The sequence below is a fragment of the Protomyctophum bolini genome, assembly GCF_963924005.1.
Source record: "Protomyctophum bolini genome assembly, chromosome: 3".
In the NCBI taxonomy this organism is placed as follows: Eukaryota; Metazoa; Chordata; class Actinopteri; order Myctophiformes; family Myctophidae; genus Protomyctophum; species Protomyctophum bolini.
In genome coordinates, this window is record NC_137864.1 from 40401406 (window position 1) to 40421131 (window position 19726).

Below are 19726 nucleotides of genomic sequence, written 5' to 3' on the forward strand. Positions count from 1 at the left end.
CTATTTCAACATTTTCTTATTTGAAATGTCCACAGCAGTTGGAGATAATTGACTAAATACACGTTTTGTGCCAGAACGTTCACATGGATATATATACAACTAGAGGACCATTATTTCACTCCACGTCTTTGGAATTATTTAATGGTTGAGTACAAACGGAGCATTTATAATTCAATTCAACCAGGAACAGTAGGACGGGATCTATGCCTCTGATACATGAAAATGTACGTTTAAGTTAATTAAATGATCACAGGCGTTCTATAGGTCTAATTGCCTCCCTGACTGATTGATTGATTGATTGAAATATTTATTAACAGTTTGTAGAATTACAGTACATTTCAAGCACAAACTCAATAGGCTACAGAGACTGTTAACTGTGAGTGGACGACCCAATTAAGCATTACACTTGTTTACAACAGGGTCCACATTGTTCAATTCATCAAAACATTTAGAGACATACAAATAGACACTTCTATGTAGAACAGAACAGGAATTCATCATATAGGAAAGGGACTGTAAAAGACTGTAAAAAAACATAATAGGTGACTCGTCTCCCTCAAGACCTGCACCCTCAATACTTGAATACTTAAATACTTAAATACTTGAGGGTGAGCAGAGCGTGAGAGGCTGAAAGGGCTCTAAATTGTTGTAATCATGCTTCACGCATAATTATATGCCAAGTATGGGTGATTACAATTACTCAAGTTACTCATCTTCACTTACACACCTCTTCCACCTGGGGGCGAAAGCCACTTAAGAAGGCAACATGCAGCTTGACTTGGATCGTGTGTAATGCGCATGTGTGAAACACGTTGCCCCGGAAGTATTAATTGCGTGCCATATGCATTCATAAGTCATAACATAACGCATGAGATCGTAGTGTTGGTCAGCGTGGTCATAGCCTTACAACCATATATTATAACTGTATAATTATAAGTCATAATTCTAGTATCTCGGTGAAAAACGTCTCATGGAGGTAAAAACGCGTCAAATGGAGTCTGTGCGGCTGAAGATAAATGAACACATGACGTCGGTGGGAGAGGAGATATTTTGTGTTTTCGACCAACAGAGCGGTGTTGATGAGTTGTGTCAGCTGAAGCTTCATGTCAGAGTGTTTGTGTTGGAGCGCCTCCGTGCGGCTGCGGTGTTCATGTGCAACCTTTTCCAGAGAGAGATGGAGACACTAGGAACTCTGCTGGAGAAACAAGACATCGATCTACACACTGCAGGTAGGCCTACGTGCTGTTACACAAACAACAAACTACACACTGCAGGTAGGCCTACGTTAGCCGCAATTTGCAACTCTAGATTTTTTTACAATTGGTTGAATCTAGAGTTGCAATAACCTCCATCGACTTCCTATGCATGTTTTTTGGTTTGTGACCTCCTGGTCTTAAATTACGTTAAACTCACCAACATTGCAGCTGCAGTCCAAGCTTGAATTATCCTCTTTCAATCTGGTGTCGCTTGTTTATCATAAAAGTCCCCCGTAGAGATGTTATGAGCTACTTTCTGTCCAAAATATTCCAAGAGTGACAATATCGAGCCGCCATTTTGATTTTTGCAACGTGCCGTAAAACAAGATGTGAGGGGGAGTGCTTGTTTAATAGCGTCCCTCCCTCCCTAGGGCGTCGGCCTCTTCTTTGGGTGTCTTACCTGCGCAGGTAAGATTCTATTAAACAAGCGCTCCCCCTCACATCTTGTTTTACGGCACGTTGCAAAAATCTAAATGGCGGCTCGATATTGTCACTCTTGGAATATTTTGGACAGAAAGTAGCTCATAACATCTCTACGGGGGACTTTTATGATAAACAAGCGACACCAGATTGAAAGAGGATAATTCAAGCTTGGACTGCAGCTGCAATGTTGGTGAGTTTAACGTAATTTAAGACCAGGAGGTCACAAACCAAAAAACATGCATAGGAAGTCGATGGAGGTTATTGCAACTCTAGATTCAACCAATTGTAAAAAAAATCTAGAGTTGCAAATTGCGGCTAGGCCTACGTGCTGTTACACAAACAACAAACTACACACTGCAGGTAGGCCTACGTGCTGTTACACAAACAACAAACTACACACTGCAGGTAGGCCTACGTGCTGTTACACAAACAACAAACTGTACACTGCGACTTGCAGTCTGCAAGTATACACACCAGCAACCCAGATTCGTCACAAACAAGGGACTCAATTATTTTCGCTCCTATGCCACCAAAATGTGGAACGCCCTACCAACAGTCATTAAAGACATGCGTATCCCTTGACTCCTTCAAAAACGCTCTCAAAGCATAACGACAGTATTTTGACAAACACACTTGTCCCGGCATACTGTTTAACTATGCCAAAATAAATTATGCAAAATACTGTCAAAATATTGGTTGAGATATTGGGGCTCTCTGGTGGAGCTGTTGCCCCCGCGACCCGACAACAGATTAAATGGATGGATGGTAGAAGAGTCTCTTTGATTCACAACATTGAATCTGTTACGTGGTCACCATGAACTCTCCTCTCCTCTCTCACCAAAGTGTGGTCCGGGGACTCCCAGGGGTCCTTGAGGAATTTCCAGGGGGTCGATCATTGGTTCCTATTGGCTGGGCTTTAAACAGTCATAACTTCAATCCCCTTCATGCTACAGGTCTCAAACTTGGTGGGTGGTCTTACAGGATAGGCTGTAACATATTAAGCCCCGCCCCCGCTGTCTTCCTACTGGCTGGGCTTTAAGCAGCCATAACTCCAATCCCCAGCATGCTACAGGTCTCAAACTTGGTGGGTGTTGTTACAGGTCAGGCTGTAACCTCGCCTCACCAGGCTTTCCACCACCTCGGAGGAAAGCCTGGTCTCTGTTTCAAAAGTCCGTATGATCCGGTCGGGAGCGGATGATATCGTTACGTCATGTTGTAGTATTGTTTTGTAGTCATAAGGATGATATTGTTACGTCATGTTGTAGTATTGTTTTGTAGTCATCAGGATGAAATCGTTACGTCATGTTGTAGTATTGTTTTGTAGTCATCAGGATGATATCGTTACGTCATGTTGTAGTCATTGTTTTGTAGTCATCAGGATGATATCGTTACGGCATGTTGTAGTATTGTTTTGTAGTCTTCAGGATGATATCGTTACGTCATGTTGTAGTCATTGTTTTGTAGTCATCAGGATGATATCGTTACGTCATGTTGTAGTATTGTTTTGTAGTCGACAGGCAGGAACAACAGGGCGGCAACTTCCTTTTCCCTCAAACCGGAAGAATAACAATAAAAGCTCTCGTAGTCTGTAGCTTTTATTGAGAAAAATCAGTTTGAGGGAAAAGGAAGTTGCCGCCTGTTGTTCCTGCCTGTCGACTACAAAACAATACTACAACATGACGTAACGATATCATCCGTTCCTGACAGGATCATATCATATACCCTAAATGAAATGATGCCCGGGCTAGACAGGCTGTAACATATTAAGCTCCGCCCCCGCTGTCTTCCTATTGGTTGGGCTTTAAACAGCGTAACTCTGGTCTCCAGCATGCTACAGGTCTCAAATGTGGTGGGTGTTTACAGGACAGGCTGTAACATATAACATAATAATAATAATAATAATAATAATAAACGTTATTTATAAATAACTTTTTAAAACAATGTTACAAAGTGCTTTCCAATATAGGAAACGGGTGAACACAATATAAAACGATCAATAATTAAAGTAAAAGCCATCGTGAACAAGTGTGTTTTTAGCTGTGATTTAAAATAACTCTGTATGGTGATGTGTCTTAGGGCCTCTGGTAAGACATTCCACAGCTTAGGTGCCCGGGCCGAGAAAGCCTGCTGCTCACCCATGGTGACGAGCTGGGTAGCCGGAACCTCCAGGAGAGCCTTGCTTGCCGATCTAAGGCTACGTGTTGGCCTATGGGGCTCCAGCATGTATTTTATATAAATGGGGGCCAAGCCTTGTAGTGCCTTTAAAAGTGGTAATTCAAATATAAAACCAATCCTAAAATGAACAGGCAGCCAGTGGAGGGAGTCGAGGACAGGGGTAATGTGGTCAGGCCTTCTGGGGTTGGTCAGTAATCTGGCTGCTGAGTTCTGTACCATTTGAAGACGGGAGATAGTTATTTTTATTGAGTCCGGAATATAGTGAGTTGCAGTAATCTAAGCGTGTTGTGACGAAAGCATGGATTATATTAAGCACCGCCCCCACTGTCTTCCTATTGGCTAGGCTTTAAACAGCCGTAACTCTGGTCTCCAGCATGCTACAGGACTCAAACGTGGTGGGTGGTCTTACAGACCTCCAATTTAATAAAATAAATACCACTTCCGGTTTATCGTGTATTTGACCCTACCTCCCGAACAAAAGGTTGCACAGACTTGGCAACCTGCAAGCACACAGTAAAACAGATACTAGTCTGTTATTCTTTCCAGCCAGTCATCCACTACTAATCTTGCACTGAGGTACACGATTCAAACCTCTTATAGAGTCTTTGTATTTTTTTTCCTAGACTTTCTCCACGTCACTGTGTGTAAAGAGGAGGTTACATCTGAAGAGGAGAGGAGCTCCAGTCCTGTCCAGGAGGAACCACAACCTCCACAGATTAAAGATGAACAGGAGGAGCTACTTCAAAGACCAGAGGAGGCTGGTGGGTCAACGGTGACATTACTAGCAGTAAAAAGTGAAGCTGATGATGATGAAAACGGAGGGACAGAGCCTGTAGCCGGCACCTCAACTGAACACATGAAAACGCAAGCTTATGTGGAGTACTGGGTACGATCGCAACAAACTGGTGATGACCAGCTCCTCTCTTCACACTGTGATGAGTGGAAGGAGACTAGGAGAGATCAGTCCGATTTAAACACACACAACGTGGGAGGACAGTGCATGCTGTCCCAGGACCTGCAATCACCAAAACAAACTGACTCCATGAAGAGTCACACGGGGAATAAATGTTTTACCTGTACAGAGTGTGGAAAAATGTTTAATCAAAGGGGAAATCTAAATAAACACATGATGACTCACACGGGCGAAAAGCCATTTTCTTGTATTGTTTGTGGTACAGGCTTTACTCAGATGGGTAATCTAAAGATACACCTGAGGACTCACACAGGCGAAAAGCCCTATGCCTGCACAGTTTGTGGTAGAGGCTGTGTTAACACTAGTCATCTAAAAAGACACATGAGGACTCATACGGGCGAAAAGCCTCTTTCTTGTGCAGTCTGTGGTAAAAACTTTGCCGAAACGGGTACTCTAAAAAGACACATGAGGACTCATTCAGCGGGAAAGCCCTTTTTGTGTACAGTATGTGGTAAAGGTTGTCGTGACACAAGTGATCTGAAAAGACACATACAGACACATACACTACAGGGGGTCGGGGAAAGCCTAAATCTAATCCAGGATGGCAATAACAAAGATTCTAAAGACGAGGAATCACATAACCTGACAAACGTGACGTGAATAAATTAAACTATTGGTTTCTTGTTAATAGATTTTTCTTTGATCTTGTGTATGGATCTTATTTTTTTTATTCAACATGATGGAATTTTAAATGTTTTTTATTATCTTGTATTATTCCCTTCAGTTCTTAGGTTCAGTTCAGTTCAGTTTTATTTTGGTCATAAAAAAAAGCAAAACATTACATTACATGTATTCATTTTAGGCTGAAGCCAATGGCTTATTGTGCCTATCCCAGGTTATTAGTAAAACAATATGAGCACCATTTTTCAGGATTAATTTTTTTTTAATGTTCATTATTATATTAATTAATATGCAATCAATAATTATTATAATCATTTGTATTCATGCAATACTGGTGCTGACATGGTGCTGGCTGTATGTATAGCTGTTCATTGTGTTGACATGCATGTTGTTTGGATTGTTAAATATTATAAAATAATCATAGTTCATATTTGGTACTAGATGCCAGAGACGGTTGAGTTAGTTTGATTTCTTATATACATTCTACAGAGTTCAATGTGTGTACAGTATATATTGTTTCTAAACTCAAAGAAACCCTTTTATAACTGGGAAAATAAATATTGATAATACATATTTTTTTGTTTGTTTGGTTTAATAAAGGTTTCAACAATATATATATTCTCATATAGATTCTCTATGATTGCTTTTTCATTACAGAAATGTACATACACATTCACATACAGTAGCTACACCTGCTATCAAAATATGAATAGACTAAACTACACAAGTGTTCCTAAACAATCTGGCATTGGTGGCGTTTTTATTTTCCTTTTCCTGACAGTTGCTTGTTAACCCATTCTGACCTGAGATCAGATTCATACGAGGTTTCCACTGGACAACACACTGGTCTGATTAACCCATTCTGACCTGAGATCAGATTCTAAAAATGTCAGTCGTTTTTCGATTTTTCAAAAATAGCAGACCTACGAGCTTGTAGATCTGCTATTTTTCAATAGCTAAAGCATGACATAATGCTAACACCAAAATGGGTTCCCGTTCAGAACGGGTTAACTTTCTTTTTCTTTCTTTAGGTGCAGCTTCATTAATTTTGTCGACTAAAACTGACAATGTTCGTCAACTACCTTTTTCACTGACGACAAACTAAATAAAGATACAAACCCATTTTCACAACAAATAAAAACTAGACTAAGATGGACTATTGTGTAGTAAGAGATCCAGTAGAAAGAAGTAAGGCAAGTCATTCAATGCGTCTGTGTTTCACTCTGAAAATAGGCAATCTACAAGCCCACAACACGTCACACCGGGCCACGCTGTGGGCTTGTAGATTGGCTATGTTCAGCACAATGCCAAGTATAAATGGACTAAAATCTTGTGATATTTAGTCAACTAAAAACATTTCAAATGTGACTAAAACTAAATGGAATTTATACTATGACTAATACTATAAAAATGAGCTTGAACCTGTATTTCCTGACCTTATTGCTTACCTTTGGAGCTCAGCTCTCATCCATTATTCAAAAAAGAAAAAACGTCTATACTTTCCCTCAACATTTATCTCACCAACATTGCAGCTGCTGACCAAACTAATACATATCTAATTATCTATTATCTATCTTTGTTTACCCATGTTTATTATCTTTTTTCCCCATTATTTTTTTTTTAATTCTGTACAGTGTTTTATATGTGTTGATGCTATTCTATATTTGTCATGTCTGTTTCTGTCTGTATGTATGTTTCCTTTTAGAATATTGGTTAACTTTAGATGATTGATTTTAGATTTTTAAATCTAAAAACCTTTAAATGTTCTGATTAATTGAAAATGGAGTACCCTGATGAACAAGTCTTAGTGCTTTTCCTGGTTACTTACAATATATCCTCGCAGTAGCAGTTTTTTCGCAAACTGAATGCTGAATACTAAAGTATTCAATCCGTGCGTCCAGTTACACACCTCCTCCAGCAGGGGGCGAAAGGCAGAGCCTTTGCAAGCAAACGGCGTGTAGCCTAGGCTTTGGTATGTCGCTGCTGCGCATGCTTGAAACGCATAGAGGTTGTTAGCTTATTACTCTATGGTTGTTAGCCTTTTAGCTCTATGGTTCTTTTTCCTCGTGGTGTGAAATCAACAGAGTGGTGCTAAAAACAACGTATCATGATGAAGGAGGTAAAAACGTGTCAAATGGAGTCTGTACGGCTGAAGATAAACGAACACATGACGTCGGTGGGAGAGGAGATAGTGTGTGTTTTGGACCAACACAGCGGTGTTGATGATTTGTGTCAGCTGAAGCTTCGTGTCAGAGTGTTTGTGTTGGAGAGCCTCAGTGCTGCTGCGGTGTTCTTTTGCAACCTTTTCCAGAGAGAGATGGAGACACTAGAAGGAACTGTGCTGGAGAAACAAGACATTGATGTACACATCACTGCAGGTATGTGTTACACATAGCCTAAGATTTAGAGACTCTCGTAGATGTATTTTTGTGTGGCTGGGTGCGTGCCTGGCTGGGTGTCTGGCCGCCTGGGTGGGTATGAGCACGAAAATAGCATGGTTGTTTTTCACCACCTGTGTGCAACCTAACACACACACACACACACACACACACACACACACACACACACACACACACACACACACACACACACACACATGCACGTATTAACTGTATATATGATGATTTTGGGTGTGCCAGTACAGTACAGTAAAGTAGAGGGTACAGTAGAGGGACCCCCACAATCACATAATGACTGTACCTGTTTTCTGTAAACCTACAGTGTAATAGCATCATATATTTCACCTTGTGCAAAATAGTGTTATTTTTGGGGGGTTTTTGTACTTTGTGATTATGTTGTACATTTGTACTCAGGCCGTCCTTGAAAAAGAGAGCATGCTCTCAGTCTCAATGGTCTTCCCTGAATAAAGGTCAATAAAAACATTTAGGGAAAATCCCAAATATGTACGTATACAAGCCACACCGGACTATAAGCCGCTAGGGCATTAACCAAACGTGATTTTTGATAGTCGACATGAATACCATACAAATCGATTAGTCGGCGGTAAATTATAATTATTTGTATTTGTATTTATTTATTCAGCACAGTATAAAAAAGAAAATAACACACACAGTGAACATATAAATATGAGAATGGTAAGGTGCTAGGCTGAGGCAAAAAAGCCCAAGGGGCTTATACGAGGCCTCTACCTATATAGATTATAATGAAACATTGTACATGAGATATAGAATATCCAGAAAACATGATTGCAGTATATAAAACATAAACAAAACAACAAAACAAAAACACAACAAGAACACGATTAGAAATGTTTGGTTATTTACATGATTAGAGAAAAGAATAGATGATGCAAAGAAATATAATTAGGTGATCTGGTCAATTAAGTTGGTCCTAAACTTATGTTTGAAATGTTTTAATGAAGTAGAATTTGATGAGATTGCTGTATAGGGCCCCCCTGTATCTTCTGTATCTTCTTATTTCTTCCCATACAATCAAGCATTAAAAGTTTCAAACACCGTTTTCTGAAACGAACATGGAGTGAAGCCTTCGCTCCCTTCACTGTGAAGGGTTAACACAGCCGAGCACAGCCAGTGAAATGCATGCAGGCTGGCTTTGCAGCTGCCGTTCTGATTGGCCGAAATTCACAACAGCTGTTAAAGTTACAAGTCTACACTGCCTCACGGATGGACGCCTTGTGAGCTTGTAGATCTGCTATTTTCGTTGTGCAAGACCTTTCTACGGAGCAGCATAGCATTAGCATGTTAAAGGGACACTTCAAAAAAATATATGTTAATGATGTTTAGAAGCTTTAGAACACTTTCCTGGGGGTCTTTATGTGTGTAATATGTGGTTTTAGATATTTTAGATTGTAGCAGTGAGCACAGTGTCTCTGATGTCATGGACACTGGTCTCACTACCTTCCTGTACTACAATTCCCATAATTCTTTGGTGCACTGCTCTTCCTTGTGGATAGGGGGAGAGCTGTCTTACTGAGACAACATGTAGTCCAGGTTGCAAATGCTGCCTCTGCGTTAGCTGTAAAAATCCATAGATTTCTTTATTAAGTCCTATTAATTTTATTATTTATTATTAAAGTATTTGTTGTATTCCTTCATTCCAGAGCAGTGTGTGGAGTCCAGTCTGCAGGTGAAGATCAGTTCTCCAGCCACGGCTGTTTCTATTAATCAGGAACCTGAAGTCAACCATGATTTCAGTAAGTTTCAAGCACCCTCTTTTTTTTTTTGTTGGTGAAAGTGGGTCGGTACCGATGATAATCAACCGGTTATAGATTTTAACATTAACAATGTGACAACATCAATGAGCCCTGCGTTGATCTAAATCAGGGGTGTCAAACTGGTGATCCGTGGGCATTTTGCGGCCCACGAAGAGGTCCAATGTGGCCATTTAGATTCTAAATGGATCATGAATCCGATGATGGTTCGGTTGTAAAAGTATTACAACCAAATTAGAATTAACTTTAGAATTAGAATTAACTGAAGCTCTGCGGTTAAGTATTAACTAACCTGCTCCAGAAGACTCACTGATCTAACTTTCACCTCTCGTTCAGCTCGTCTCGCACTGAGAGCGCTGCAATGTAAACAAACAGCGGTCACATGATTTACAGCACACCATCACATTTAAATTTGGAACATGTGGACAAAGAGTAATCTGTTAATACTGTATATACGGTACAAGTTTCATGACTCTGATGAAGACCGCAAGGTCGAAACGTTAGTCATTTGTGTAACTCCCTCCGAGCACAGACAGACACATGTGGTTTCCTCTACTGATTTATTTGAAGAAGGCGATCTCAAAACACACCGTGAAAACTATAAACAATAAAGTAAAACAAGCACGTTACAATTAACATAAAATGGCATGCACAGCATGTAGATGCAAAACATTTCACAGTAAAATACAGACAAAACAAACAACAAATACCTCGTTGGCTGCGTGCATAACAAGGAAGGGAATCACTTGAGACACAGACAGAACAGGACTTTGACCCTTCAAAATAAAAGCACCACAACAACTTTACAAGAAAAATACATGAAATAAGGGTTTAACATGAATATGAACTTCTTAATTATGAACTTATTTTAGCCTTCTTATGAACTTTGTCTTAGAGAAATATACAAATTATATTACTCATAGTGGCAACAGTTACAATTTGCGTGTATATTAGCTCCTAATAAAAGTGTCCGTAAATGTCCGTGCTGCTCCAGTGTCCTCTCCTCCTTCTGCATCTGTTGTTCTCTTGTTCCTGTGATGCACCGGACCAGCCGTTCCAGGCTCGAGATTGGTTGGTAGACTTCAAAACTTTTATAGAATTTATTTTTGATGCAAACCAGAGCCTTAAATATAGACAGAGTTGTGCAAACTGCGTTCACTTAATGGGGCTTCAGTCCAATAGACTAGCCCCATGGACTTCCTACATAGACTTCTATTGAGAATGGGGACAACCAACTGGGACAAGTCCTGGACTGGCACAACGGAGACAGCGCTTGTGTCACCTGGCACTTAATGATACGTGTGTCCATTCATGTTTTTTTCTAGACTTCCTGCACGTCCCTGTGTGTAAAAAGGAGGTTCCACCTGAAGAGGAGAGGAGCTTCAGTCCGGTCCCGGAGGAACCACAACCTCCACAGATTAAAGATGAACAGGAGGAGCTACTTCAAAGACCAGAGGAGGCTGGTGGGTCAACGTTGACATTACTAGCAATGAAGAGTGAAGATGATGACGATGATGAAAATGGAGAAACAGAGCCTGTAGCCGCTACCTCAACCGAGCACATTAAAACACAAGCTTATGTAGAGTACTGGGTACGATCACAACCAACTAGTGATGAGCAGCTTCTCTCTTCACACTGTTCTGAATCTGACGCTGAAGACAGTGATGAGTGGGAGGAGACTAGGGGAGATCAGTCAGCTTTAAACACACTGAAATCACAAAACACACAAAATGTGGGAGGACAGCGCAAGCTGGCCCAGGACCTGAAATCATCACAACAAACTCACACAGGGAAGAAAAGTTGTAGTTGTACGGAGTGTGGCAAAATGTTTAAACACAAGGGAAATCTAAAAAAACACATGATGACTCATACAGGTGAAAAACCATGTACTTGCGCAGTTTGTGGTAAAGGCTTTGTTGATACAAGTCGTCTAAAAAAACACATGATATATCATACAGGCAAAAGGCCCTGTACTTGCACGGTTTGTGGTAAAGGCTTTATTGAGGCAAGTCATTTAAAAACACACATGACGACTCATACAGGTGAAAAACCCTATACTTGTACAGTATGTGGTAAAGGCTTTGCTAGAAATTGTAGTCTAAAAATACACATTATGACTCATACAGGCGAAAAGCCATTTTCTTGTTCCGTTTGTGGTACAGGCTTTACTCAGACGGGTAGTCTAAAAATACACATGAGGACTCATACAGGCGAAAAGCGGCAAAAGACATTTTCTTGTTCTGTTTGTGGTAAAGGCTTTGTTGACAGTTATCTAAAAATACACATGAGGACTCATACAGGCGAAAAGCCCTATTCGTGTACAGTATGTGGTAAAGGCTTTGCTGCGAAAAGTACAGTAGAAAAACACATGAGGACTCATACAGGCGAAAAGCCCTATACTTGCACAGTATGTGGTAGAGGCTTTGCTAATAAAGATGGTCTAAAAACACACATGATGACTCATACAGGTGAAAAGCCCCATACTTGCACAGTATGTGGTAAGGGCTCTGTTAGTATAAGTCATCTAAAAACACACATGATATCTCATACAGGCAAAAAGCCTCTTTCTTGTACAGTATGTGGTAAAGGCTATGTTCACAAGGGTGAGCTAAAAATACACATGAGGACTCATACAGGCGAAAGGCCATTTTCTTGTGCGGTTTGTGGTAAAGATGCTCTTAGCACACGTCATCTAAACAATCACATGAAGATTCATACAGGCGAAAAGCCCTTTTCTTGTACAGTATGCGGTAAAAGCTTTGTCATTAATAGTCATCTAAAATCACACATGAGGACTCATACAGGCGAAAGGCCCCTTTTGTGTACAGTTTGTGGGAAAGGCTTTGTTGACACAAGTCATCTAAAATCACACATGATGACCCATACAGGCGAAAAGCCCTTTTCTTGTACATTATGTGGTAAAGGCTGTGTGCGCAAGAGTGAGCTAAAACAGCACATGAGAACTCATACAGGCGAAAAGCCCTATCCGTGTACAGTATGTGGTAAAGGCTTTGCCGAGAAAGGTACAGTAGAAAAACACATGAGGACTCATACAGGCGAAAAGCCCTTTTCTTGTACAGTCTGTGGTAAAGGCTTTGTTACCAGAGGTAATCTAAAAAAACACATTAGGACTCATACAGGCGAAAAGCCATTTTCTTGTTCCGTTTGTGGTACAGGCTTTACTCAGACGGGTAGTCTAAAAATACACATGAGGACTCATACAGGCGAAAAGCCCTATTCGTGTACAGTATGTGGTAAAGGCTTTGCCGAGAAAGGTACAGTAGAAAAACACATGAGGACTCATACAGGCGAAAGGCCCTTTTCGTGTACTGTTTGTGGTTCAAGCTTTACTCAGATGACTGGTCTAAAAACACACTTGAGGACTCATACAGGCCAAAAGCTCTATTCGTGTACAGTATGTGGTAAAGGCTTTGCTGAGAAACGTACTGTAAAAACACACATGAGGACTCATACCAGGAGGGAAAGCCTTTAACTTAAGTTAGTCACACACAGAGACATTATATGAGCATTGGTTCTTAATAGGGATGCACAATGAATCAGTAGCATAATCGGAATTGGCCATATCGGCCATAAAAATGCCATATCGGTATCTGAATGTTCACAAAATAATACAGATTATTTAATTGGTTTTCACCAACAAAAATAAATAAAAATTATAAAGAAATCTACATGTATTTGTTTACTCATCTCATCCAGTCATTCAGTTGTGAAAACAGACCCTGCAAATAATCGGAGATCGGATATCGGTCATAATTTCGTAATCGTGCACCCCTAATTCTTAACTAGGATGGTAATGACAAAGATTCTAAAGCTGAGGAATTACATAATCTGACAAACATGACTGAATAAAATAAATGTATGTAAATCTTATTTTCGATCCAACTTGATGGAATTTCAAATGTTTATTTTGTATTTATTTTGTATTCCCTTCAGCTCTTAGGTTATTAGTAGAACAATACGATCTATTCATATTTTTCAATATAAGGGATATTTCACTTTAAAAAAAGCTTGATAAAACATTTAGCACATATTTGGTAGGTGCCAGAGACATTTGAGTTAGTTTGATTACTTATTTACTGTTCTACAGTTTTGTGTCTTTATTGAGGAGTCTTTCTGAACTCAAAGAAACCCTTTTATACCTGGGAAAGGGTTATGGGGATATTGATAATGTTTTTTGTTTGCTTGGTATAATATAAGTTTTCAACACTACAAGTCTTCCATGTGTGCTTTTAGCTTTATCATTACATGAATGTTATCAAATATGTCTTGTATTTACCCCAAAACTACTGTGAACAATGCAGCCATTTTACAGCCTGTATACCTTGTGCTTAAAGGGACACTTCACTCTTTTTGCAAAAAGAAATATGTTAATGACATTTAGAAGCTTTAGAACACTTTCCTGGGGGTATTTATGTGTGTAATATGTGGTTTTAGATATTTTAGATTGTAGCAGTGAGCACAGTGTCTCTGATGTCACTGCTACAATCTAAAATATCTAAAACCACATATTACACACATAAAGACCCCCACCCTCTTTTTTTTGTTGGTGAAAGTGGGTAGGTACCGATGATAATCAAACAGTTATCGATTTAAACATAAACAATGTGACAACATCAATGAGCCCTGCGTTGATCTAAATCAGGGGTGTCAAACTGGTGACTGGAATTTTGCGGCCCACAAAGAGGTCCAATGTGGCGATTCATGATCCATTTAGAGTCTAAATGGATCAATTCTAATTCTAAAGTTAATTCTAATTTGGTCTAAATTTTAGACCAAATTAGAATTAACTTTAGAATTAGAATGAACTGAAGCTTTGCGGTTAAGTATTAACTAACCTGCTCCAGAAGACTCACTGATCTAACTTTCACCTCTCGTTCAGCTCGTCTCGCACTGAGAGCGCTGCAATGTAAACAAACAGCAGTCACATGATTTACAGCACAGAGTGCAGTCAGCACGCCATCACATTTAAATTTGGAACATGTGGACAAAGTGTAATCTGTTAATACTGTATATACGGTACAAGTTTCATGACTCTGATGAAGACCGCAAGGTCGAAACGTTAGTCATTTTTGTGTATATTAGCTCATAATAAAAGTCTTAAATGTCCGTGCTGCTCCAGTGTCCTCTCCTCCTTCTGCATCTGTTGTTCTCTTGTTCCTGTGATGCACCGGACCAGCCGTTCCAAGCTTGATAGTCTCCCTTTGTACAAGTTTCAAAACTTTTATAGAATTTATTTTTGATTGATGTGTAAACCAGAGCCTTAAATATAGACAGAGTTATGCAAACTGCGTTCACTTCATGGGGCTTCAGTCCAATAGACTAGCCCCATGGACTTCCTACATAGACTTCTATTGAGAATGGGGACAACCAACTGGGACAAGTCCTGGACCGGAACTAGGCCTGGCACAACGGAGACAGCGCTTGTGTCACCTGGCACTTAATGATACGTGTGTCCATTCATGTTTTTCCTAGACTTCCTGCACGTCCCTGTGTGTAAAAAGGAGGTTCCACCTGAAGAGGAGAGGAGCTCCAGTCTGGTCCAGGAGGAACCGCAACCTCCACACATTAAAGATGAACAAGAGGAGCTACTTCAAAGTGCAGAGGAGGCTGGTGGGTCAACGTTTACATTACTAGCAGTGAAGAGTGAAGATGAAGATGATGACGATGAAAATGGAGAAACAGAGCCTGTAGCCGCTACCTCAACTGAGCACATTAAAACACAAGCTTATGTAGAGTACTGGGTACGATCACAACCAACTAGTGATGAGCAGCTTCTCTCTTCACACTGTTCTGAATCTGACGCTGAAGACAGTGATGAGTGGGAGGAGACTAGGGGAGATCAGTCAGCTTTAAACACACTGAAATCACAAAACACAGAAAATGTGGGAGGACAGTGCAAGCTGTCCCAGGACCTGAAATCATCACAACAAACTCACACAGGGAAGAAAAATTGTAGTTGTACGGAGTGTGGCAAAATGTTTAAACACAAGGGGAATCTAAAAAAACACATGATGACTCATACAGGTGAAAAACCCTGTACTTGCGCAGTTTGTGGTAAAGGCTTTGTTAATACAAGTCGTCTAAAAAAACACATGATATATCATACAGGCAAAAGGCCCTGTACTTGCACGGTTTGTGGTAAAGGCTTTATTGATGCAAGTCATTTAAAAACACACATGACGACTCATACAGGTGAAAAACCCTATACTTGTACAGTATGTGGTAAAGGCTTTGCTAGAAATTGTAGTCTAAAAATACACATTAGGACTCATACAGGTGAAAAGCCATTTTCTTGTTCCGTTTGTGGTACAGGCTTTACTCAGACGGGTAGTCTAAAAATACACATGAGGACTCATACAGGCGAAAAGCCCTATTCGTGTACAGTATGTGGTAAAGGCTTTGCTGAGAAAGGTACAGTAAAAACACACATGAGGACTCATACCCGGAGGGAAAGCCTTTAATGTAAGTTAGTCACACACAGAGACATTATATGAGCATTGGTTCTTAATAGGGATGCACAATTAATCAGTAGCAAAATCGGAATTGGCCATAAAAATGCCATATCGGTATCGGAATGTTCACAAAATAATACAGATTATTTAATTGGTTTTCACCAATAAAAATAAATAAAAATGATAAAGAAATCTACATGTATTTGTTTACTCATCTCATTCAGTCATTCAGTTGTGAAAACAGACCCTGCAAATAATCGGAGATCGGATATCGGTCATAATTTCGTAATCGTGCACCCCTAATTCTTAACTAGGATGGTAATGACAAAGATTCTAAAGCTGAGGAATTACATAATCTGACAAACATGACTGAATAAAATAAATGTATGTAAATCTTATTTACGATCCAACTTGATGGAATTTCAAATGTTTATTTTGTATTTATTTTGTATTCCCTTCAGCTCTTAGGTTATTAGTAGAACAATACGATCTATTCATATTTTTCAATATAAGGGATATTTCACTTTAAAAAAAGCTTGATAAAACATTTAGTACATATTTGGTAGGTGCCAGAGACATTTGAGTTAGTTAGTTTGATTATTTATTTACTGTTCTACAGTTTTGTGTCTTTATTGAGGAGTTTTTCTGAACTCAAAGAAACCCTTTTATACCTGGGAAAGGGTTATGGGAATATTGATAATGTTTTTTGTTTGCTTGGTATAATATAAGTTTTCAACACTGCAAGTCTTCCATGTGTGCTTTATCATTACATGAATATTATCAAATATGTCTTGCCATCAAAACTACTGTGAACAATGCAGCCATTTTACAGCCTGTATACCTTGTGCTTAAAGGGACACTTCACCCTTTTTGTAAAGAAATATATGTTAATGACGTTTAGAAGCGTACACAAAATGAATACAATATATTTAATTTAATTGGCTCAAGAATGACACAGCTTGTCCTGTATACTGATTTTCACTCTTACTGACAAACAAATCTCCATTCTCCAATGTAAAACTATGAAAATAAGCATAAATACATGCACATAAATAAATGGAACAAAAAGCGTGTGTGTGTGTGTGTGTGTGTGTGTGTGTGTGTGTGTGTGTGTGTGCATATATATGTGAACTGAGCAGTGTCTTCACAGCCTTTGGGAAAAAGCCTGTTGGTTCTGGCCTTGATGACCTTCAGCCTTCCGGATGTAAGGGACTCGAACAGGTGACGTCTGGGGTGTGAAATAATTTGCAACCAAATAATAATTTGCTGGGTGCTGGTGGCGTGTTTCCTCCTCCGCGTCATCAGTGCCCATACCTGAAGGCGGGGGTTGGCGAAAGGGCCTTTCTGTGTGGAGTTTGCATGTTCTCCCCGTGTCCCCTAGGGTAGGTACCCTCACAAAAAACATGCAGCAATCCTGGTCTCTAAACTGCCTCCCCCTGGCCAGCCGGGGCGCCTGATGGAGGGGAAAGGAACTGGTTGGAATAACGTGTTCCTTCCACGCGCTACGTCCAACCAGGGTAACTCCCCCTGTCAGGTGTAAAGGAGCAACTTGGACACTCATGCATGAAGGAAACATGAGTTCAAGTCCGTTGCTCTCCGGACACTCATGCATGAAGGAAACATGAGTTCAAGTCCGTTGCTCTCCCCAGGTTGGCGGAGGATGTGTAGAGCCCAGGATCACATTAGATAATTGACACAGGGGTGAAAAATGGGTTACAAAATCGTGGGATAAAAAATAATAATAATAATAATTTGCAACCACTATAATAATGGCATATATTTCCTACAGCTTTATGTCCAAAAATCTCAACTATGTAACCCTTTAACAATTCCTATATATAGGCCTATATTTGTTAAATAATAAAGAAGAAAATAAGAAGCGATTCTGATGAAGGCAGCTGGTCGTTTTTTTAACCCTTGTTGTTTTCATGAAATATAGGATTTTTCTACTTCCACAGAGCTGCCTTGGACCCTCTTTTAAAGAACGTGTGCGCTGTAGCCTACTGTATAGACCTAATTTTGACCACGGCTTCAATCATAATTATACATACAGACAGTATTGCGTACATGATATTGGTGTAGTGGTTTTCAAAGTGAAATACAGTCAGGGACCCTCTGGCTGGCTTACTTACTCGAGCGGGTTCCAACTAGACCCCGTCTGTAACTCTGAGATTGTACAAATGGAACCAAATAGACCCCATTAATTTGGTTCCATTTGTACACTCTCAGAGTTGTGGTCATAACGGTACTTGAAATTTAAAATATGTTTTAGAACACATGCCGCTGCTGACAAGCAACTGCTAAATAAACATACAATGCATTTAGAGTTTATATTTTGTTTTATCAAATGCTGCTTAATTAGATCACACTTTAGTTTTATGAAAGTGTGTCTATGATCTGTCACTTGACTTGACTTGAAAGATTTAAATTAGTGAACAGGCTGACATTAGGATTGTGTTGGACTGCCCTCTGCTGGCGCAAAGGTGTCTTGACACGTGGACCCACTAAATAAAAGTCAGAATTCATTCTTTCTTTCTTTCTTTCTTTCTGGCACTGTGGTGGTGGTTTCGGTGAAGGTGCAGCTGCCTACAGCAGGAAAGACAGAGTTAAAAGCACACACACACACACACACACACACACACACACACACACACACACACACACACACACACACATAAACTGGGTTGTTATAAATATATGTGTGTACACATGTATATATACTTTTTAAGTTATATGGGTAAAAGTGAAAGGGGTTATAGGGGCTTAATAAGTTTAATACTTCACCCTACTCATTTTCGGACATTTTTGGAGTATTTTCTTTTCGTTTCAGTGTTTTAATGTATTTGATTTAAAATAATGTTCGAAATAAACTCATTCATTCACTCACACACACACACACACACACACACACACACACACACACACACACACACACACACACACACACACACACACACACACACACTATACTTCATAGTTTGTACTCTAATGTCCTGTACAAGTCCTTGTTTGAACGAGATATTATCTCGATTGAACAAGCTATCTCGTTCAAATCATATACATCACATATATATTTTTTTCCAATCATTCAATAATTTAAGTATATGCAAACTAGTTATGTATCGCGGTTAGAATGTCAACAAACACAATAGTGCTTTCTCAATTCTCACTGTTCTCAAAGTTCTCAATGGAAGGATAAGCTATATATTTAATAACAATAATAATAATAATAATAATAATAATGAGAAATTACTAATGAGCAAAGTAAAATAATATGGAAATGCAATTTATAATGGCTATTATTATATATGAATATTACAACCCCTATGATCACACAGGGAATTGTATATTTATGAAACTAATAATACAACGATCAGCTTTTACTGGCTGTGAATAAGGACAGTTTTTTATAAAGTGATGCAAATTAAGTCCCATTTCTTTCACAACAATGTGGAGCCCTTGCAGCCTCTCACCCTCAAGCACTTACAGCTGACGTCGTTAAAGTCAATATAGGGATTGGGCCCTAACCTTAGAGTAAGGGCCTGCCCTAACTATTAGGGCATTAAAATGGTGGGTGTTGGGTTGGGTGATGCCTGCTGACAGCCTTCCAGTC

At 39.6% G+C, this 19726-nt stretch overlaps 2 protein-coding genes across 2 annotated transcripts; both read left to right on the forward strand.

Moving 5' to 3' along the window:
• Window positions 1-1024: 1024 nt before the first annotated feature.
• LOC308312436 (uncharacterized protein) lies at window positions 1025-5427 on the forward strand (the record flags this gene model as incomplete). The annotated part of the gene is made up of 2 exons (XM_080759042.1): window positions 1025-1229; window positions 4478-5427. 2 exons carry the CDS (start codon window positions 1025-1027, stop codon window positions 5425-5427), a joined length of 1155 nt encoding a protein of 384 aa, XP_080615168.1.
• A 2117-nt stretch (window positions 5428-7544) lies between these two features.
• On the forward strand, window positions 7545-16435 carry LOC308312437 (uncharacterized protein; the record flags this gene model as incomplete). Its single annotated transcript, XM_080759043.1, has 5 exons — window positions 7545-7826; window positions 9530-9622; window positions 10966-11103; window positions 15134-15271; window positions 16428-16435. Exons 1-5 carry the CDS (start codon window positions 7556-7558, stop codon window positions 16433-16435), a joined length of 648 nt encoding a protein of 215 aa, XP_080615169.1. The 5' UTR covers window positions 7545-7555.
• Window positions 16436-19726: the final 3291 nt, after the last annotated feature.